At 44.7% G+C, this 22,905-nt stretch overlaps 3 protein-coding genes across 10 annotated transcripts in view; 2 read left to right on the top strand and 1 right to left on the bottom strand.

Annotated features, from left to right (window-relative positions):
• The window catches only part of TM7SF3 (transmembrane 7 superfamily member 3), a 39,455-nt gene extending 35,100 nt beyond the window's left edge, over positions 1-4,355 (top strand). The window contains exons 10-12 of the mRNA XM_075602834.1: positions 813-910; positions 1,316-1,478; positions 2,623-4,355. Coding sequence (XP_075458949.1) covers positions 813-910; positions 1,316-1,478; positions 2,623-2,885 — 524 coding nt within the window. The 3' untranslated portion in view covers positions 2,886-4,355. The remainder of the gene's footprint in view (positions 1-812; positions 911-1,315; positions 1,479-2,622) is intronic.
• Positions 4,356-6,384: 2,029 nt separating this feature from the next.
• On the bottom strand, positions 6,385-13,304 carry FGFR1OP2 (FGFR1 oncogene partner 2). 3 transcript variants are annotated; one of them, XM_075602835.1, is made up of 6 exons: positions 13,168-13,304; positions 12,455-12,593; positions 11,135-11,252; positions 9,651-9,793; positions 7,823-7,936; positions 6,385-7,133 (listed from the first exon to the last, which is right to left on the bottom strand). In XM_075602835.1, exons 1-6 carry the CDS (start codon positions 13,218-13,220, stop codon positions 6,996-6,998), a joined length of 705 nt encoding a protein of 234 aa, XP_075458950.1. In that variant the 5' UTR covers positions 13,221-13,304; the 3' UTR covers positions 6,385-6,995. The 3 variants fall into 3 exon arrangements, with proteins under 3 accessions (XP_075458950.1, XP_075458951.1, XP_075458952.1); XM_075602836.1 differs by having other exon boundaries at positions 13,122-13,201; XM_075602837.1 differs by lacking the exon at positions 13,168-13,304 and adding an exon at positions 12,909-13,037.
• Positions 13,305-13,405: 101 nt separating this feature from the next.
• INTS13 (integrator complex subunit 13) overlaps positions 13,406-22,905 on the top strand; it is a 49,378-nt gene continuing 39,878 nt past the window's right edge. For 3 of the 6 annotated variants that reach the window (XR_012801927.1, XM_075602838.1, XM_075602843.1), the window contains exons 1-2: positions 13,433-13,568; positions 15,907-16,137. Coding sequence is in view for 5 of the 6 variants with exons in the window: in XM_075602838.1 (XP_075458953.1) it covers positions 15,913-16,137 (225 nt within the window). In the remaining variant the exon portion in view is untranslated. Of the gene's footprint in view, positions 13,569-14,054; positions 14,157-15,906; positions 16,138-22,905 lie in introns of all 6 variants that reach the window. The other 3 variants (XM_075602839.1, XM_075602840.1, XM_075602841.1) reach the window with 3 other exon arrangements.

Here is a 22,905-nt window from a genome sequence, read left to right on the forward strand (position 1 = left end):
AAAAGGATTCTTTATTTTTGTTTATCTGTTAAATGAATTGTTCTTTCCTTGGGATTCTGCACGTTTTCGACCTATAAAAACATCACTAACCACTTCACAAACATTGTCACTATTTATACACCATCTTATCTCCATTTTGTATCCCGTGAGCCTATTAAAACAGGGACAGACAGAGTCGTGTAGCGGTAACGTTACAAATCTTGTAGTAGATGAGTTCTGTTTGAATCCCATAGTCCACTCCTTGGGATCGTAGGCAAATCGCTGGCATAAGAAAATAGATTTGAGACCATATAGGGCAGGGAGCTGGTCCGGAAAAATTCTATGTGCTGTGTGTACTGCAGATCAATGTCATTGAGACCCAAAAGGTCTGTCTGTGGGTAGGGTTACTGGCTCTGCACTTCTTTAACCCAGGCTGTGCTAAAAAGCTGTATAATGCGGCAGGCATAAGCTTATAGGGCTCCATGTTAGAATGGATATGACACACTGTAAGTGCTCATTTGCATGTCAATACCCAGAATCCTTTGCTGCAGTGAAAGCATTGTATGTGAAGAGATAATGGGGAAAGGCAGCGCTGCCGACCTGTCGAATGTGCGCATAATAGATATTTTTATTTGCTGTAATTAAAAAGTATAATTGTTGTACTGCAATATTACTGAATAAATAAGCCGCATGGACAACGTTACACTTTGTCACAATGGGGAGCAGAAAGTGTGTGTGTGTGCATGCGTTTCTATTTGCATGGTAACGCGTATTTATAAATGCCATTTTATCAGCGCTGTTGCTGAGCCTGATAAGGACACCTTCTTTTTCAGGGAATTTGAGAACATTTCAGAATGACGCTGTTTTTTGGCTGGTTTTCTCTTGCATTTCCTTGGTGCTTCCTGTGGTTCTTCTTAGTTTCCCAAAAATAGTAAGTATCTTTGTGGGTTGTTCCAGACTTCCAGCAGCTGATCTGCATCATGAAAAGTGAAGGGTTTAACTCCTACGGCTGTATGTCCGACAGTGGAAATACCCTGGGGGTTCTTTGCTTTTTGTCTATCACTAGCTGCTTTATATACATTAAAATACACTGTTTACATTGTTATTTTATATTTTTAAATGCCGCCCATGGACTCCTGAATGCAGGGAACGGATTATTTATGGAAGTTATTAGTGCACAGTATCAGCACCTTCAGTTAGTGAATTCAGGACACATGCATGATTGTGAATTATCAGTGCCAAAAACATTAATATTCATGATGTCTGCTTTGGTAACGTTACCATGCAAACCTCTAACATGTTCTCATACACTAACTGGACTTTGTCTTTGTTCTAGTTGAATATAATGAGCTGTGCAATCGTTGGCTCCTATACTCTGGTCTTGGCAATTGACTGTTACCTGTACACAAGTCTCGCCTATATCACTTTAAATATTCTCAAGCGAGCGCTGAACAGTGACTTCAGCACAGCCTACACCAGTGTGCCTCTGCAAACCAACGGTAAGTGGGAAAAGGCCTCTGTTCTTTGCAGCTCTTTATACCTTTTCTTGGACCGATATGAACATTACTCATAGATCTTATTGCACATTAACTTTGCAAGGTACCAAGAGACCTGAAGAATGGACTTGTGTAGTTTGTAAGCTCCGATGAACGATTGGTCCCATTGAACATGCCACAGCTGGCAGAGAGATCAGCTTTCTGCAAGACTACCCATTCTGCTGTGTCCTAATATTACAATCTAATAATACACAACTTGCTAAGGTATCAAGTGCTTTGGATAAATAAAAAAAACTGTACATGGAAAAGTATTATTATAGCACCATATCACAGTCACCAACTTGGTAATAACACAAAATGTTCAATAACCCTGGAATTCGAATCGTTTGAAGGCGCAGCGCCAATGGGACTGATGTGGATTTGTGACCGTGACATATAAGCTTATTTATTTACTACTATTTAAATGCGTCAATATTTAATGTATATGCATTGTCCAGGGGTAGCCAACTTCTCAAGAGCTACTAACAGGTCAGGCTTTCAGGATATCCCTGCTTCAGCACAGGTGGCTCAATCAGTGACTCGGTCTTCGACTTTTTTAAATGTCATTTGTATTTATTTACAACAAGACCTCAAGGAGAAAGAGGTTAATTGTAACCCCACTTGCTCAGCCCCAACGTCACCCCAATTTACACACTCTCCTCCTTGCCCGGAGAAGAGAGAAGGCAGAGGCACAGGCAACTGAAATATGCTTTGACCTGTCTGATATTATTTGTGATCTGATGCATCTTTTATTACCTGTGCTGTCGCATTTCCTGACCAACCACTGTTACAAAAAATTGTAGCATTGAATGCAAACCGTGTAATCGTTGGTGTTTGTATTGTATAAAAAAAAATCAAGATTAAAAACGGGACACCCTTCCCCTCTAGTTTTAACCCCTTCACTGTTGGAGAAACCAGCAACACTGTTCTGGCAGTGAAAGAGTCAACATATTGACATGGGGCAGCACTTGTGGGTTTCTTGGTGCCCGGGTAATCGCTGCATGGTGACACTTGTACCCGCACATGGATAACACGGAGTTGCTCCCCTAAGATGACGTGCAGAAGCGTTAACACAAGTTCACCCTTTTCTCCCCCCCCTCCCCTGCAGATTTTACAATCATTGCAGTCTGGGCAGTCCTGGCGGTTAGTGGCGCGGCAACTCAGTTTCACCGGGAGAGGAAGAACCCCTCTTTCCCACCAACCCCGTACGTGGTGTGGAAGCGAGACCGAGAACGAAGGATAACCAACATCCTGGACCCGAGCTACCACACCCCGCCACTGAAAGAGCGGGTACAGATCAGACTGGCTCGGCTGTGGGGCTTGTTCCGCAAAGAGCAGCCCACGGGGGAAAGGACTCCACTACTTCTCTAGCGGACCTCAGGCCGATGCTGGACGTCTCTTTCCTGATCAGGGATTTACTCAGCGGAAGAGAACAGGAAGCTTTTAGATCCGTCTAAAAAGAGATGGGACGCTGCTCTTATCTCTACCCACCCCTTCCCCCCCCCCCCCCCCCCCCAAACAGGTCAGGTTTTGAGGGTATCCCAGCTTCAGCACAGGTGGCTCAAAGAATGAGGATACCCTCAAAACCTGACATGTTGGGAGTCTTGAGGACTGGAGTTGAGCACCCCTGGGCTAAAATACCCCATCAAATATGTAAGAGGACCTCCTTAACCCCTAAAGCACCAGGAAATCTTGAGGTGTACGTAAAATTACTGAGGATTCATCACTTGCTGCAAATCCGTTAAATAAAGCAGGGAAGGTTTAGCTCTGCAGTATTGCAATGTTACCCTTTCAGTCCTGGAGAGCATCGACTTGCCCCATGGAAGCGTTAAGCTGCATCAGGAAAAATTAGTCCATGTTCGATTCTAATTCTTGAGACCAAATAGCTACAGGAAGTCTGTGAATACAAATATATATATATATATATATATATATATATATATATATATATATATATATATATAGTACACGTACACACATGTACACACACACGGTGTTAGTCAGTGTTGTTGGGTACAGACAGGATTTGGAATCGTGTTTGTGCCACTGATGTAACGCTGTGAACCTTTTTACTGATGACCAGGCATGCAGTGCGTTGCTGATTCCTGCCCACAGGCATTATTATGGAGATAATACCGTTTCAGACTAGGAATTGGTCATTCTGGTTCACAATTGACAATTGCTTCGATGTATCACAGTCTGAAAGCACGATGTTCCGTTTTATCTCTGCCGTATATCTGGGTGTGTTCACCTTGCATATTAAAAGCAGCAACTCCTCCCCGTTTTATTGGATGGAAATCAGGGGGGTTACAAGTGAAAGGATTTCCAGCTCTGAGAAAACACTCTACTTACTGGTATCGGCGTTACTTCCCGTATTTATTTAAATCTCCCGTGTCTCCCACCCAGCCACAACCGATGACGTTACAGCCTGCACACGACACGGGGCATTTAAACCGACTTTCTTCTGGATGGGGATTGCATGGCAGTACCTTCACCAGTTCGTATTTTGGGAAGCAGGGGGTTCCCCGTGAAGTTAATCTCCAGAGATCCCCTGGTTTTTATCCTGTACGAAGTAGAGAGCGGGTGGGATTGCTGCATTAGTCCTACTCTCTGTTGCTTTGCATGCACGCTTTCTGCATTGCCAGACAGCGCTGATGTATGGGTAGCGAGGAAGGGCGCCAGCAAAGCAAAACCTTTTACTTCTGAATAACCACTAAAAAGTCTCACTTTGCTTATATACTTTTTGTTTAAGAATTGTCAAATATAATATTTTGTAAAAGCAAGACGAGCACGGAGTATTTTGTATGCTGCCTTTTTGAAAGTAAAATGTGAGTTTGCAAACAGTTTGATGTGTTTTCTGGGAAAGGAAAGACAAACGTAGATATTTTTCTCTAAATCTATAGGTTACAAAATAGTCACATCACCTTTTTACCTTTTTCTACATTTTTTCTACACAAGATGCAAAATAGCATTTTCATGGACCCAGTTTCACATGCCCACCATGGGGAGTTTCTACAAACTGTTTAACACGAGAACGTGAGTGAATGTAATGACCAATTAAGCATTCTAAATAAATAAAAGACATACTAAAAAGGTGTTGCATTGCTCAGTTTATTGCTAATGCTGTGGGTGTTAATATATGTAACTCTCCCTTAAGGTGTTAAAAGTGTACGCCCACACAGTAAGACTCGTCCATTCTGCCTGGTGACAGTGACATCACAGGAGGGTGTATATATATATATCTATATATATATAGATATATATATAGATATAGTGAAGGAGAAGGTTCTAGAGGTCAGGTCCTCAAAGGAATTGCTATGGAGGGGCCTCAATGTGTATACTGTTAATAAGTTGGTGTCTAAGTGATTCTATAATTTGGCAGGTAGAACCTGTCTTGTTTTGTAGTTGAGGATGGTGACCTTGCCAGCTAGTGTCAATAGAAATGGCTCACCATTGCTCTCCTAGCTCACTTGGAGGATGCCTTTGCCCATATGGGATTCACCAAGCCATAGTAGGATCTGCCCTAGCTAACTCTAAACCAGAAGGCCACAAGTACACGAGAGTGGGCAACTGAGAACAGTATGAGAGGAGAGGGAGTAATGACCAAAAGGGGTTCCCAGAGGATGAAGCAATACAGACCCTATCCAGGACAGATATCAGTTGGGTGGAGAGAGTAGAGATTGTGTACAGATAAGTATATGATGTGACTGAGCCCTTATCTATGGTGGTAAATAAAGCTGTTTGTATGAATCAAGTTCCTGGCGCCCATTACTGCATCGCCCATCGCCCGGCCTGCATGAATCCAGCACCCTTATTAGCGCTTTGAACGTAACAGCTATGGGGGCTGGGATGGTTCCCTTGTCTCCACTGCGTACCTTTGAACCCTTGATTAAAATAAGTATGAAAGGCACTCTTATTAACATATAACTTTATATCTGTGCCACAAGTACTACACATTATCTGTCACTGCAGAGGTTAATATGGGAGTCATTATTACCCCTGGCAATGGCAATACTTATTTGCAGGACAAAACATGATTGAATTCATTTTTCAAATGTAAGATATCTTCCTACTTTTAGTTCTGAGCAGTCTCTATTGTTTAGTATGATCAGGAGCTTGAATATAGCGAAGACCCAACATATTCAATCATACTTATTTTCCTAGTCGAGTCGGGTTACTATATGACAACCCAGACGCATAAATATCTGGGAGAAGCAGAGACCTGCCCACCCCCGAAGTTTGTGCAAGAACGAAACGTGCATCGGGTAGTGATGACGTCACCAATTCAGTAGCGCAGCTGCAACGCAGGTTGCAGTCCTATACTTACAGCTTAATTCCAAATATCTGAGTGATCGACGTAGCTGAGCTAGTTAATAACGATGTGGGCCCACGAAGCAGCCAATAGCAGAGTTAGGCTGCGCTTATAGTACCGGTGATGCGACGTCGCCCGAAAATAAATGTATTGCCACCGTCACGTGCGCTTATAGTAAGCGCGACGGGAGCGACGCAATATTTGGAAGCCGGTCAAATTTGATTTTTCTGAGGCTGTCGCCACATGATCCCCTGGAATTAATTTAAATGTCTTGGGGAAAGAGCGCAGAGCCTCTGCAACTGCCACGCCCCCCCCCCCCCCCCAGTTTGCGCACAGCTGCAGTAATAGACTGTTAAAACAATCTACAGTGAAACTAATAAGATGTTACTCTACAAGGCAGGGCCCAGCAGCAAGAAAAAAAACCTATTCATCTCTTCACCAAAGGAGATGAAACCAGTAACCGGCACCACACAGGTTATTTTACATCACTGTACTTCTTACCATCACACACCTTGTTCACTTCCAAGGAAAATAAATACAAATAAAAAAACAAAACAATTAAATGTTATAAGGAATTATTCTTCCTTTTTAAATAGTTTTTGTTTATATAACTGTATGAACACTTGAAGGAATGTAGGAAATAAACACTTTACATATGGTTTTACAATTCCTTGCATGTGGTAAAAAAAATATTCACATATTTCATGGTTACTTCCTAAATAAACAAAAGTAACACTTCAGAGTTTTCAAGTTTCTGTTTTTCGGCTGCATTAGTAGAAATGCATTTGGTGAGTAATCATACATTTACTGTAATTGTCAGACCTTTCTCTGTCGGCAGGACCCAGTTTCAGTGCAGTTAGTCACGTTTGTACCTTAAGCACTGTAAAATAACTTCGCAATGCCCTGTAAAGAATGTACCCCATCTCATCCAATACGAGGAAACAAGTATATCCTGTCCCAGAGTGAGAAAACATATCAGTAATTATAGGTAAGATGTTTCTGATTTGACGAAGTGTCAGTTATCCGATGTACCGTACAGATGAGTAGAGTCAGTTTAAAATATTTGTTCATATTAGTTGGCTTCTGCCTCTTCTAAGACTGCTTATTTAATATACTCTGGTACTGGTGGTAAGAGTAGAAAGGACCCGCACACAAAATATGAACAGACTTCAGCTTTTCCTTAGGCTCTGATCGGAGCTGTGGACCAAAGCCGATAGAATTGTGTTTTCTGGCATATCATCTTTTCGAAGATTTAAGAAACATTCTCTCGTTATCTGAAGGATTTCGCGTAAGCCCTTGTTCTCTTTCTGCAAGAAACAAAACACAAAATAAAAACCTCCAATATTTGAGAGGGAATGCAGGGGTGGCCAACTCCAGTCTTCGACTGAGCTGCTTGTGCTGAAGCAGGGATATCCTGAAAACCTGACCTGTTTGTGGCCCTTGAGGACTGGAGTTAGCCATGCCTGGTGTATAGCTAGGATATGTGATTAACAGAAGGAACAAAAACAATAATCGTATGATAGGATAAATTACAGTTGTAGATAGTGAATCACAAGTAAAGCTGATTTCAAATGCAACTTATTGTCCTTTTATATTAAACCGATAATTCCCAGGTTACTGGTTAGAATATAGAAGCACTTGTAACATGGAAATTGAAGGTAATAAATGATAGATAACATTTTAAATGCACTGTTGCTTTCTTTATTTTAGCGTTATGTTGTTTTGGGTCGAAACAATCATTTTTCAGGAAGAGATCCTAAGAAAATTGTATAACAAGAAAGTTAACAACTTCCTTCCCCTTTTTTTGTATTTAATAATTGTTAGGGTTGCCACTGACAATTAAAGCAGCACTGTAGTGAGATAAGCCGTATCGCTGCCCAGTAAATCTCTCTCACTGCAGCCTTGCGGTTTTGTCATGTGCAGCTTTTCATACACTGGAAGCTTTCTTACACCTGCTGTATGACAATAACCAACGGGGTCGTGACATGATGCTTACCTCCAGTTTTAAGATGCGGTCATGCTCTTTGGTACCCTGATGTTCATCAAGTTCAATAGCACACTTAATTACTGCAGTCATTTCACTGATCTTGTCCACGTGGGTTTGTAACTCCTAATTGACAAACGCCAGGACATGAAAGTGTTAAGTGCTTATTGTCGAAACCAATGAAATTTTTTGCCATAATTACTGATTTCTGGAATGCAAATGGTTGTTTATATTTTCACTACAAGAACTGTTATAGGTCACACCATAGGAATGCTGAAGAATATATGGAAAGTTATAGGCACTGATTTCGTCATTAAGTAATTTCTGATCAGTAATAAAAAAAAGAATGTTCAAAGTAAGAATTCAGTAATCTCCCCATTATCATTGCTGTATCACAGTTGATCATTTATACATATGAATAACTCATTTAGGGTTGCCAGGTGGCTTATCCAAAAATCCTGGACATAATGGTGAAAGGTGTGATGCTCTAGAGACACTCACTTCTCTCCACTCCATGCTGTTTCCTCCTCTCATTGGCCCTACCCCCAGGCTCCTAACACCTTTTTAATTGTCTGCAGTACCCAGCAGCAGCCAATCAGTATGGAGAAGCTGCCCAGCCTGCTTGGGCTAACCCTGCGGACCCCCCAAACCTGTCAGGTCACTATGTCCAGAAAGGTAATACCGAACACAAATGTCCAGTATTACCTCTAATTTTTTTTACGAGACAGTGTGTCCAAATACAGGACAGTCCGGTCCAACACAGGACACCTGGCAACCCTACTCATTACACAAATACTGCCTGACACTGAACTCTATAATGACATTAATGAGCTGAAGATGACATGAGCTATAAAACTGACAGCAATCTTGTACCAATACCAACTTCTGCAGAAAAAGTATTTCAAATCTATTTCTAAACAACTAAACTTAGATCGTAAGCTCTTCGGGGCAGGGACTCCTTTTCCTAAGGTTACTTTTATATCTGAAGCGCTTATTCCCATTCTATTATTATGTCGCGTGTATTACTGCTGGGAAGCGCTATGTTCGTGGATGGCGGTATATAAATAAAGATATACATACATTTATACATTCTGTCATTAGTATCACCATGACATTGTTTGAGGAAAGCATCTACGTGTGTTTAATAACCACATAAAAAAAAACTAAGTCTACCACATACCATAAATAAGTGTGTTATATACAAAGTAAAAGGAATGGTTTAATATTTAATAGGCTAGTAATCTGTAGCAGTAACAGCTGCCAGGTATTGCATATCAGTAAGAGTTGCAAGATTACACACACTTCTAGTTGTGCATGGAGACGCCAAGTGAACTGTGTTAAGTTTTGATAACAGAATTCTGCATTATTCTAAATCAGAAGTTATTTCATTTATTCAGATGTTAAATTCCCTAAAATGTGTCTCTTATAGGAGCTTAGTTTACCTACTACAATTGATTAGTAATAATACACTTCACATATTAAACATTTCTTTGTTCCTTAACACTAGGCAGGATTACCCCTATAAAACATTTAAATCGATTTGGGTACACATTTAATGCAATGAAAAATATTGGATGTAGAAATTTTTTGAATGCTTCACCTGTGAGAGTTACATTACATTATTCAGCAGACAAAGGAGTTTCCTTTTCTTTAAATAAAAGCACCTTAATAAATTGTTAGCTACTGTATGAACTTTTCTCTTCGTTTTTATATTTGCAAATAATATTACTGAAAGATAATTGTCCTCTGAGCTGGTTATCTTACTAATACAACATACAACTCAAGCATTAGAAGAAAAAAAAAACTTCTGCAAACATTGAAGAAAGAAATGTATCATTACCGAGGAATGCTGCTCCTTCAGCTTCATAATTATTCCTGGATCATCCTTTTTCCCGGCCATCAGTAACCGAAACATCTGCTCTCTGTATTTGCTCATGATCAGCTCCAGAGCGGACTGGTGTTCCTCCAGGGAAGTGCGCAATTCTATTAAACATATAACGCTTTATGTTCTGAGTGCCAGTAACTGGATTTCTATCTCGACTTTAGGAGAATATTTATGAAGAGATGTTTCCATCTGGCGCCGGAAAACACTTCACTTTGAAGCAGCAATACCACATTTCCCTTTCCCCCCCCCCCCCCGCTTTTTTCCCCCCTCTTATTTTTATATGTATAATTCTACATTCATACCTAAGCTGGCAATCGTTTGGTGCTTCTGTAAAAATCCTGATTGTGTGCCTAACGAAATGGCCGCCTTCTAAGTGCTGAAGTCTAAAATGCTGCAGCTGATATGTAACATATTATTTAGTGTAACACGTTATTGTTACAGCTTGCAGAGTAACAGGGGGGCTGCTGATTCGAACACAGCAATGGATCTGACTGTGATACATTTTTGCCAAAGGGCAGAGCTCAAAAAGGCGTGTCAGAGCCAAAAGAGGAAGTGGATAGAACTTTCTAAATGGTTGCTGTAACAACCAAAAGATGATTAGTACATTAACAAAATCGTTAAAAAAATAGCATTAGGAATTAAAATAAAAATGCAGACAGTTTTATCTAATGCTACATAACTGATATATATATATATATTATTTTTCACATTTTGCTGCTTTAATTGGCCATACATCTTTGCAGAATAACACCACTTAGTAAACATGGGCATTAGAGTTATATTGTACTTAGAAGTGTTGAGCTGTAGCTAGACGTTTCGCAGTTGAACGCGGCACTGCTTTGTACAAGACATTATCTTTCTGAAAGACAGACTGGAAGACTGCTTGCTGCTCGCCGCGTAACACAACATGTACCAACATCATGTCATCCACCCCACGAAAAAGTACGGGCTGTCTGGAAATAATTATTTCCTTAAGAAATAAACAATTTTTAATAATAATAATAATAATAATAAGGCGTTTCATTTTCTAATTTACCATTTAAGGAAGACGTCCTCAACTCCCCCCCTCTCCCCCCCAAACAGGTCAGGTTTTCAAGAATATCCCTGCTTCAGCACAGGTGGCTCAATCAGAGGCTCAGTCTTTGACTGAGCCTCTGATTGAACCACCTGTGCTGAAGCAGGGATATTCCTGAAATCTGATCTGTTGGGGGGGCTTGAGAACTGGAGTTGAGAACCCCTGCTTTAAGGATTTGTAAATGTGATCGTTTGGTTGAACGTGACCTGTAATAAAGAGAAGCGGTCCCTCCTCGTGGAAATAGAACTGCTCTATCACATTTACATGCACAACATATAATATACAGACTCAAAAAACGTGTTAGAATTTAAAACGCAACGCAGCACATACATATTTCCAAATATATATCAAAAACAGGCCTCACCTTTATTTTCCTGCTGTAGTTCCCGGATCTGCCTGTTCTCCTGCTGGATCCCTAACACCAGCGTGGAGCGAGGTCGATGTCTTGCAACCTCATTGAGCTCCTGAATCTCCTCTTGGTACTGTTAAATAAAGAGACCGTCGTGAGGCCTCGCACATTCTAAATCACTGGCAGGCCTATTACACCACCGCCTTTCGTTCCCTGCAAAACTCTGAGAAATGTTCAGACACATGGGCATTTATATTTATACATGGAGTCTAATCAACATTTGTTCTTGCAAATGGTCAATCAATATCCCCCATTGGGACACAGCAAGTTACGGACCAACCATGTGACGCTACCTTTTAGGATAGGGGTGGCCAACTCAAGTCTTCAAGGGCTACCAACAGGTCAGGCTTTCAGGATTGCCCTACTTCTGCACAGGTGGCTCAGCAGGGATATCCTGAAAACCTGACCTGTTGGCCACCACTGTTTTAAGAGATGCCTTTTTTTAAATAATTATTTTGAATTTTGTATGTTGAGAAATGTAACGTCAATCAGTTGTAGAAATAAGGCAATATTGGATCAAAAAATATATTTCCATCACATTCAGGAATAATCATATCCAGTAAAGTATAGGTACATATTAATAAACACAGCACCAGCTGAACTAAGAATAATAAGAAATAATTGTACTGTGGATGCTCTCCCGAGGGTGTCTTCAATCTCGTTGGATTTAAAAAAAATTACAACTTTGTTTACCAAAATAAATCACTTTATTTCACTTTATAATGGGCTTTCTCCATTTTTTTTCTTCTTAAACATACCCAGGTTTATGAAATACTAACTGTTTTGTTGTTTGCTTGTGTAAATAAACGCACACCGAGCATGGATATAAAAAAGTCAGAAAACGCATGTCGGAACAGTGTACGAGGTGCAGATAGAGATGCCCCCCTCAACAGGTCAGGTTTTCAGGATATCCCTGCTTTAGAACAGGTGGCTCGCAATCCCTGCTTCAGCACAGGTGGCTCAGAGGCTTAGCCTCTGATTGAGCCACCTGTGCTGAAGCTGGGATATCCTGAAAACCTGACCTGTTGGGGGGGCTTGAGGACTGTAGTTGAGCGTCTCTGCAACAGAGAGCTTCTATTTGAAATGAAAAGGCTAAACTGAATGAATATTGTGTGGACCTGTAAAAGTTATCTGTACAAACATATGCTAAAGTGAATGCACAGCAGCGATCTGTATTTTACCCTGCGGAATAGCATTGGCATTAGATGAAAATTACAGCATTGCCATCGTCCGTAAACAGGTTACTTATAATTTCCAGTGCATGATATCACCGACCTGCTTCATGGCTTCTACACGCTTATTGAGCACAGTAGTTTGCTCAATAAGCCCTTCTGCGGCGCTGTCATGTTCCCGTAACCGCTCCACTAACGCCTTTGCATCGGCTAGCACCTTTTCAATGGTGCAACTCATTTCTCTGGAAGAAAGCAATATTTTTGTTCACATCACAAAACTATAGTTAGAGGTTAAGAATAATCATCATAAAGCAGAGTACGTGGACATATATATAATAACAATAAAAAGCACTGTGCATATGGTTAGTGCCATAAGGTAATAATTGTAATCACTGCATACAGGTTTAGCGATGTAATAATAACGCACAGAATATGTACAGCACTAATCAAATAAGAAGAAAGCACAGTGTATATGGGTAGCAATAAAGATCGATTAAAATGCCAAATAAGTTTAATAAGCTATTGCACAAATGGTTAAGATTATTAAATCATATTACACAAACTGTAACTCAATTGGCTTCTATAACTGCAGTGAATAAGCTTCTGTGAGAGTGAGACTGTCAGTGTGAGACACCCTCCCAAGGACCGCTCCCTGTCACCCTCACCCCTGGAGGTTTGCAGTCGGTGTCCCCCTCTCGCCGGCCCCTCCGCAGCCCGTATCCCCCCGCAGCCCGTATCCCCCCGCAGCCCGTATCCCCTCGAGCACTCACATCCGCTCCTCTGACTGCACAACCACACATCCCCGTCATTACTCACGCGACATCACGACCTGTCACATCATCAACGAGCGACGCGCTAAGGTCATCCATTGCGCATGCGCACTAAAGCCAGATGTCGCAATAATTCGTTGTACTTCATTCATAAACACTACAGTACTGTATAGTGTAACTATGTAATGCTTACACTGTTGCCAATAAAGATTGTTGAATACAAATGGGCACGCGCACGGCGGTTCCGTGATGGGAACACTGCGCGTGCGCATCGTCAACACGGAAGCGACCGTCACTTGTGCGCATGCGTCAGAGGGTTAGCTGAACTACGGCTGGCGAAAGGGGCTAAAAAGTAGGCAACCGCGAAGCATCCGCTGCATGGGTGGGAGAAACAGCAGCCCCGGCCTGCGGGAAGTCTCAGGGTGATTGTGTGAGGCCCAGGGGGATGTGAGTGCTCTGTGCTGGGGGGAGATACACAGGGGTGAGGGGGAGAGATACACAGGGGTGAGGGGGAGAGATACACAGGGGTGAGGGGGAGAGATACACAGGGGTGAGGGGGTGTGAGAGCTGTGTGCTGGGGGGGGAGATACAAAGGTGTGGAAGGGGGAGATACAAAGGGGTCGAAGGGGGAGAGGGGTACAGCTACAGGGCTCAGCCTGGTGGTAGGTTTGGTGGTCTCTGTGTAGGGGGGAGGTTTGGGGGTCTCTGTGTAGGGGGCCTCTGTGTAAGGGGGAGGTTTGGGGGTCTCTGTGTGTAAGGGGGGAGGTTTGGGGGTCTCTGTCGGGGGGGGGGGGTCTCTGTGTCGGGGGGGGAGGTTTGAGTGGTCTCTGTGTGTCGGGAGGTTTGGGGGGGGGGGTCTCTGTGTGTCGGGGGGAGGTTGGGGGGGGGTGTCTGTGTGTAGGGGATTATGACTCAAAGTAGAGGCTTCAACAGCGTCTCCATGCCCCCTTCGTGTGCTATGTGAGGGGCACATGGGCCTGCATTACTGTACCAACAGCAGCATAACCTGGGGCAGAGAGAGGAACCACAGGGCAGGTAGGAGCCAGACATGTTCATATGAACATTGTGTGTACATATTAGATTAGATTGTGAGCTATTCAAGACAGGAACTTATTTTCCTAATGTCAATTTTATGTCTGAAGCGCTTCTTCCCATTACGTGTTATTTGTATTATTTGTTATCTATATGATTGTCACGTGTATTACTGCTGTGAAGCGCTATGTACATTAATGGTGCTATATAAGTACATATATTAACAAATTCATGTAATAGCTGTGTTCAAATGTGAAAATATAAATTAGGAAGATCGATATTAATTCATTGATGGGGAATGAATAATATATCATGTAAAAACAAGAATGTAATCTGCAAATGTAACCAATGTGACGAACATGGGAAAGAAATATCATAAATAAAATGGAATAAAGGATATCATCGTAAAATAATCCCAATGAAGTAATTTAATTTCAAATCGTCCAAAATCAGAACGCCATTGAAGACTTGGTATGTCCATCTTACTTTACACCTCTTCACCCACAGGTGGGTATAGGCGACTTCCACGGAAAACTTCACTTTCAAAAGATCCATGGAAGTTGTTTAGCTGGATATACCCAAGGAGACGCTAGACCCCATTTTGTTAGAAACGAGGGGCGCCACGTGAAGGCAGGGTTGTCAATTGATAATGAGAGGCTCTATGTTCGCATTATGTCCATCTAGAATGAAGCTGCCCAAGTCCAAAGGCACATCTAAAATAAACAAGCCGCGGCGTGCGCTTCAGAGTTTACGCACAAGGTACGATCTGCACTCACACGGTTAGAAAAATAATAAAGCTACAGAGAGAGGTCTCGTAAGTTTACCGGCCAGCACGTGAGTGAGATGAAGCCATGTAAAGCCTTCATAGGGCACACGTAGGCCATATATTGCAGGCAAGAGAACACGCTTGTTGCGTGTTAAAGGCAGATATTCTCTCGAGTGATGGCAGCAAAAGCTCCAGTGTAGATTTTTCTGGATGTCCTTCAAAACGTTTAGTCTCCAACACAGAATGATGTCGTGTGACAACATCATTCTGTGTTGGAGAGTAAAAAGTGTGTGGGTGTATATTGTATATTTGTGTCATACTTTTTATTATTTGCTTTGCAATTTGTTGAAGGCCCCTTTGGCATTGAATTAGTTGGGCTTCCTGCGCACTTTTTACTGTTTAGGAATGTACATTGGAAGAAAAGAATAGGCATAATTGCGGTGTCTATTGGTTTCCAGGAGGCAGCCATCTTGAATTTGTGATGTCCTTGGCAATGTTTCCAATGTGCCGTTTTCATTATTAAACCCACTACCACAATGTAACACATCACAGAAAGGAAATAGAAATGGGGGGGGGGGGTGCGTTTCCAGGAGAAGCAGAAGCTGGAAGGGTTAATGAATCTCATTGTGCTAGAGCAGGGGTGGCCAGCCCTTGAGGGCCACCAACTGGTCAGGTTTTCAGGATATCCCTGCTTCAGCACAGGTGGCTCAGTCCTCAGACCTTTTCTTGCCTGCGGTGTGGCACTGCCCCCTTGAGTACAGAGGGGTAATAGTGCCACTCTGATGATGGGAGGGAAGGAGTCCTCCCCCTAACGTCTGCCCTCGGTGCAGATCGTGTGTGCAGGACGTGATCTCCCCCAGCTAAACCAGCTGGCTTTTTGGACGTAACTATTACATCATGGGGCACCCAGGGTGCCTGAACTCGTGATGTGGTAGCTACGTCCCGCGACGCCCAAAGGGTTAACGTGTTCCTATTGCTTCTCTTTAGGATAAGATGAAAACCTTCTCGGAGTCCCACAAGACAGTCTTTGTTGTGGATCACTGCCCGTACATGGCCGAATCCTGCCGACAGCATGTGGAGTTTGATATGCTGACCAAAAACCGCACCCAAGGCATTATACCGCTGGCGCCCATCTCCAAGTCCCTATGGACATGCGCCGTGGAGTCGTCCATGGAATACTGCCGCATAATGTATGATATATTTCCTTTCAAGAAACTGGTAAGCGTATTTTGGTTAGGTCGGGATTTTGCATATCCATACATGGTGGTGAATATTATTGGCTGTATTGGTCCTTATAAAAGGTGTTCTTTGTTTTATTCTATTTATTTGCACACGTTGGTACTTTTTTTTTTTTTTTTTAAACATTGTTTTTATTAGTTTTTTGTGCATACACGTCAAGGAATGCAGGATGTTGTCAATTGTATCAGGTATACACCTAACTTACAGGGAAACTTTACAAGTAACGGACGAACATTGGGGGGACCACAGGACAGGACGCAGACAGACTGACAACATCTAAGGACAAGGAAAAAGAGGGGGGAGGGGGGGGTAGGGGTGGGGGGGGGAGCGGCCTGGTAGTAGCGCTGATTCCACGTTTCGCCGGGGTCTTTCACCAATGCTGCCTTTGTTCTGCTCCAGTTCGCCTCCCAGAGGAGCTCAGATCCGGAACACATCAGGATTTCATGAGTCGGAGAATCTCTTCACCACTGTACCTCGAAGGGAGCCCTACTGTCCGATCGTCCCGTCCGACTCCCAACCCAACATCCAAGGAGAACCCATCTATCTCTATCAGAGCCATATTGTGGCCTCATTCATCCCCTGAATATCAGTCTGGGCAAGCCATAATGACCATACTTTCTCAAATTTATCGGCTGAGTCGTTAACTAAACTCGTTAACTTCTCCATTCTACAAATGAACCAAATTCTGTTTCTAATTTTATCAATAGACGGAATTGCGTTCTGATTCCACAGTGCTGCGGTCTCGCACCTCATAGCGGTAGCAAAATGTGCTATCAGCTTGTTACCCGATCTAGATACCTCGTTTGTAGGTTTACCTAATAAAAATAGCCACGGGTCCAGCTGTATTGTGAGCCCTAAAAAGATCCTCTGCAGCCAATCGCGGATCTGGGTCCAGACCGGCACTAATCTTGGGCAAGACCACAGCATGTGCACCAGATCCCCCTGTTCCCCGCACCGCCTGGGGCAGAGCGGGGAAGCCCCCCGGACAAATTTAGCTAATCTGATTGGGGTGAGATACCACCTTAATAATACCTTATATGAGTTCTCCTTCAATGTCGTGCATATGGAGCTCGAGGCCGCAGCTTTGAACACCGCAGCCCAGTCCTCGTCCTCTAATTGTGTCTGGAGATCCTCTTCCCATTGTGTCATAAAACTGGGTTTGACTGTCCTGTCTGAGTCAGTATTCACCACCTCTCTGTACAACGCAGAGATTAGTCCCCGCGTGTCGGCTCCGCGCACGCAGAGCTGTTCGAATTTGGTCAGCGGTGGTCTCACCGGGTGTGCGTTATAAAATGCCCGGACCTGGAGGTACCTCATAAAATCAGTGTTAGGTACGCCCGTTTCTGACTGTAATAGTTCAAAAGATTTGATCTTGCTTTTATCCTCCAGGTCCTTCAACCGACTAATCCCTAATTGCCGCCAGCGCGGGAAGCATTTTTCCGTCAGCCCAGGAGCAAAGTCCGGATTGCCAAATAAAGGAGCCATCAGTGTGTGTTTGGAGGTCAGAGAGCAGCTAGTTTTAGAAGCCTCCCAGACCGAGAGTGAGTTGAGCACAGAGGATAGTGGGATGAGCTTATCCTTCACCCGTGTCCTCGGGTACCAGATTAGGTCCCTGAGCTCAAGCGGGGCGCACACCTCCTTCTCCAGTGCCACCCACCTCCTGAGCCCCGGGTCCCCATGCCACTGCGTGATTTGACACAATTGTGCCGCTTTATAGTAGGACAAGACGCTCGGGACTGCCAGGCCACCAGCTTCCTTGGATTTTTGCATAATTTTCCCTTTAATTCGTGGTTTTTTATCTTTCCAAATAAATTGGGAAATAGCCTTTTGGAGCCCTGCGATGTCTGCTCTAACCACGGCAACCGGGAGAGTTTGGAACAGGTATAGAATTCGGGGAAGGATGTTCATCTTGACACTATAGATCCTCCCCAACCAAGAAATACCATATGCCTTCCATTCCTGCAGCTCTTTTTTGAGAGTCCTCAGCAGTCTGGGATAGTTCGCCGAATATAAGGAGCTCGCCTTTTTTGTGATCTGCACTCCTAGGTATTTCATGGCGGATGGACGCCATCTGAACTCAAAGTTGAGTTCTATCAACTTCTCCATTTCTTTTGGCAGGTGTAGGCTTAAGGCCTCTGATTTAGTTTGATTTATTTTGAAGCCAGAGATCTGGGCAAAACGCTCTAGAAGCTCGAACAGATTAGGCAGCGAGATAAGCGGCTTGGCAAGGGTTAGAATGATATCATCCGCGTACAGAGCCACTTTGTGCTCCTGCGAATGGATCTGTACCCCAGCGATATCAGCGTTACTCCGAATTTGTGCTGCGAGTGGTTCGATGCATAAGGCGAATAGCAGGGGCGAAAGCGGACATCCCTGCCTCGTCCCACTTTTAATTGGGAATAGTTCCGAGGGGAATCCCTGGTGAACTACTCTGGCTGACGGTGCCGTATATAGTGCTTTGACAGCCTGTTGGAATTTGCCTCCAAACCCAAATGCGCCAAGCGTGGACTCCAGGTATGGCCAATCAATCCTGTCAAAGGCCTTTTCCGCGTCTAAGCTTAGGGCCACACCCCGAATCTCGTTGGCTCCCATGAAATCTATTATATCAACAATTCTTCTAGTGTTGTCGGCCGCTTGTCTACCTCTAATGAAGCCAACTTGATCCGGGTGGATGAGCCCCGGCAGGATTACATTTAATCTATTGGCCAGCAATTTAGCGTAGATTTTTACATCTGTGTTAATTAATGATATTGGCCGGTAACTTTGGCAGCTAGTAGGATCCTTGTCCTCTTTATGAATTACCGAGATTGACGCCTGGAGCATCTGTCCCGGAAAGGGCTCTCCTGCTAATACTCCATTAAACAGCTGGAGCATGTGTGGAGCTAAGACTCCGATAAATTTTTTGTAATACAGATTGGAGAACCCATCCGGGCCTGGGGCTTTTGATGCTTTTAAGTTTTTTACAACCGCCTCTAGTTCTTCCCTTGTGAAGTCTCGTTGCAGAGCCTCTCGCTCCTTTCTGTTTACTTGTGGCAAGGCTGCGTCTGCTAGGAATTTCTGTAGATTACTACTTGTCCTAGCATTGTGAACTACCTTCTCTCCATTGTACAGCTGTTCGTAGAATTTCGCAAACTCCCCTACTATGACTTTAGGGTTTGAGGAACTCTGGCCTCCTGCGGTCGTAATAGAATGAATGTTAAAATTTGGTTTCCTATTACGGAGTCTGGTGGCTAGCATAGTGTCCGGTTTGTTAGCTTTCTCATAGAACTTCCTCTGTGTCCAACTCATGTCTTTCTCCGCTCGGGAAGTAAGGAGGAGGTTTAGCTGAATTCTAACATCCTTCAACTCCCTCAGATCAACATCTCTACCTGTCTGGTTATGTAGAGTAGAGAGCTCATGTAACCTGTGATACAGCTGGGCTAATTTGGCTTCCTTTTTCTTTTTCCTATTTGCCGCTATACCGATTAAAACCCCCCTAATCGTGGCCTTATGAGCCTCCCATAGCAGTGATTGGGATTCTACACTGCCACTATTTATCCGGAAATACTCTGATATTTCAGATTTCACTTTGTTTTGGGTCTCCGGTATTTTGATTATTGATTCATTTAGCTTCCAGTTTGCTCCCGGGCTGGCATTACTCAATTGGGTGCATCTTAGCTCTACCGATGCATGGTCCGACCAAGTAATATCATGTATGTTTGTGTCGGAAATTTGTGGGACCATTCTGCCCGATACAAAGAAGTGGTCAATCCTACTGTAGCTGTCATGTGGGTGGGAGTAGAATGAATAACTGCGGTCTCCCTGGTGCTGCTCTCTCCATATGTCCACCAGGCTAGTCTGTTTAAGGCCTTTCAGTAATGAGCTATTCCCTTCTTTCTTATTATTTTTTTGGGACGTAGATCTGTCTACCTTTGCATTCATGACTGTGTTAAAGTCGCCCCCTAGAATTATTTGTCCCTCAGCCCATACCTGCAGCTTCTGGAAGAATGTGTTGTAGAAGTCTAGCTGACCCTCGTTTGGAGCGTATATACACGCTAATGTCATTCTGACCTGTTTAAGGAGCCCGACCAGCACCAGATACCTTCCCTTTGGGTCCCTTTTAATCTTTTCAACCTGGAAGGGGGTGTGATTTTGGAATAGAATAGCTACACCTTTCTTTTTCTCTGCCCCTGATGCTAAAAAGAACTTACGAAAGCTAGAGTCAAGAAATTTTGGATTATTACGCGAGCTGAAGTGAGTCTCCTGTAGGAAGACCACGTCAGCCCCTCTCCTCTTGAATTCAGTGAAAGCGACTCTCCGCTTACGTGGACTGTTGAGCCCTTTGGCGTTCTGCGAGATGAAAATTACCTCCATTTTATGTAGTAGTGTCTGTGTGGACCTAGAATGTAAGCCGGTCTGATCTTACCCCTGACCCTGGACATGTTCTGTTCATGGACTCTGTGGTGTAGACTCCGGAAGCGCCTATTCAACCCACCGCCTGTTGGGACTGGAGAAGGAAAGGGAAAAAACATGAGGGAAGAGTACACACATAAAACACCTAAATACATCATGAGAACCGTATTGGTCTTAGAAGACCTCGGGTTCAATGCCCGGAGGAGAGATTTTCTCCCTGGACCCTCCTCCCCCTTGGTCCCTCTCTGTGGCTTCCAGAACTCGCCACAGATCTCCGGGTCAGAACCAGGTAGGTGGGATATGACCCCCCTCCTGGCGAAGACGCACATGCCTGCAGGCAGAGTGGTGGCTGCCCCCCCTCCCCGCCGGCCGCTCTGTGCGTTACAAAACCTAACAACTAATTTCTCTTCTATCTATTTTATTAACTCTTATTAATCCAAACTTAAGCGTTTAACTACCTTGAGCTCGAATCATGAACTCTTCCTTTTATCTAAAACTGCAACTACAACTTTTCACCCTGTTCTCTGCCTGCCCTTTTAACCGCTGACCGTTTCTACCTCCCCTCATGCATTCTTCCCTGCTTCCGGGCTCGGGTGCTCTCCCTCTCTCCCCCTCCCTCTAGGATCCTGCCGGGTCCCTCGTTGCCGCATTTCTGTTATCTCTCCTGGGAGACCTCCGCTTGCGCCGCTCCAGTACCCCTTTGTTCTCACTCATGTTCTTTTGTCCGCTATCTACTCTATGCTATTCTTGCTCAGAACATGGTACTTTGCCCCTGTACTCTGCTTTGTTTATGGCTATTAGGCTTGTCTATGCTGTCTTCCCCCCTTTGTCTCCTGTCCCTGATGGGGGCCTGTGCTACCTCTTCCCCCCCCCTCCCCCCCCCCTCCCCCCTCCCGCCCGTGCATGTCCCCTCCTCGAGCGGCCAGGCAACCTCCTTCTGCACCGCTGAGTCTTTTCTGCGGGACTCCGCCTGTCCTGTGATCGCCTCCCCGGCGGAGGAGCTCGCGTGCCCCCGCCAGAGGGGATCGCTGTACTCCTAGCCGGTCGCCTCGTATCTGACGTCATCCTGGCGTCCGCCCGGGCTCTTCACCGCGCCTCTCCTCCAACTCTCGTGATAGCGGGATCCATGACGTCACCGGTGTGGGCGTGTTGATCTCATTCCGCGGTGGACTGCCGAGACGAGAGGGCTGGATCGGGGGAGGCTCCCTGGGCGGGTCCATCCGGCAGAGCAGATCTTCCCGCCGAAACCCCCGCCGCCATTGGAAATCTCGCGCCCTTCCGTCCTTCTTCCTCACCATTAGGTGCATAACCGCCATTTTGGGGACCCATGCGCTGCGGCCATCTGCTGAATGCCGTCATCTTTGGACTCGGGACAACTCCGGAACCTCGGCAATCTCACGGTAGGGGGATGTCTGGTGTAGCCTGTGTGGCAGGGTGTGTTTAAACTGCGCAACGGGCGCAACTGCAGCTCCTGAACTTTATAGAGTCTCTCCTTTACGGGCTTTTCCCTCTGCCCCCCTCCTTGCTGATTCTCCTCTCCGGCGTGGGAGAGGTGCCCTGCTTTCCTGTCGGGGAGTCCGTCCTCTTCCCCTGCTGGGCTCCCTCCGCTCCATTGTCCTGTGATCCCCGCACACCCAGTTTTTTAAGGAAGGCTGCCCCTTCTGAGGGGTGCTTGAGCACCTGCGGTCTGCCGTTTTTGATGGCTACTAGGGCGAATGGGAATGCCCAACGGTAGCGCACCTCATTGTCCCTTAGGGCCTTAGTTATGTGCCCCACAGCTCTCCGTCTGGCCAGTGTCAGCGGGGACAGATCCTGGAAGATCAACAGGGTAATCCCCTCGAAGGTAATGTGTGGGGTGGCACGGGCTATTCTGCTCACCTCTTCTTTGACAGAGAAGTAGTGGAGCCGGAGGATCACATCCCTAGGGGGGTTGGAGGGCACGGGTCTGGATCGTAAGGCCCTATGGCATCTGTCCATCCTAAAGTCTGAGGCCGGGCTGCCTGGTAATATTGAGGCCATCCAGCGGGAGAGTAAAGCTTCTGGATCCAGAATTTCTTCTGGGATCCCCCTCACTCTGAGGTTATTTCTTCGATCTCTATTCTCCCCGTCCTCTTGTCTGGCTTCCAACTCTGCCACTCTCTGTTCCAGCGCTTGTACCCGGGAGTTTGTCTCCTTGTGGGCAGTTGAGCTAACGTCCATACGCTCCTCCAGGTCGTTGGTCCTCGTCCCTATCTGTACCAGATCATGTCTGAGCCCCTCCACCTCTCCTCTGAAGAAAGATTTGAGATCAATTAATAGTCTTGATATTTCTTTTTTGATGACTTTTGTTTGTTCTGCTGCCGCTCCGGAGCCCTC

This window comes from Ascaphus truei, chromosome 5, assembly GCF_040206685.1.
Source record: "Ascaphus truei isolate aAscTru1 chromosome 5, aAscTru1.hap1, whole genome shotgun sequence".
Taxonomy (NCBI): Eukaryota; Metazoa; Chordata; class Amphibia; order Anura; family Ascaphidae; genus Ascaphus; species Ascaphus truei.

Excerpts from the sequence above, each read along its gene's own strand:
- FGFR1OP2 (XM_075602835.1), bottom strand. The coding sequence starts at position 13,220 with ATGGATGACCTTAGCGCGTCGCTCGTTGATGATGTGACAGGTCGTGAT. Across the intron at positions 12,594-13,167 it reads GTGACAGGTCGTGATGTCGC|AGAAATGAGTTGCACCATTG; the intron begins GTGAGTAATGAC and ends GCTTTCTTCCAG. Across the intron at positions 7,134-7,822 it reads ACCGCATCTTAAAACTGGAG|AAAGAGAACAAGGGCTTACG; the intron begins GTAAGCATCATG and ends TGTTTCTTGCAG.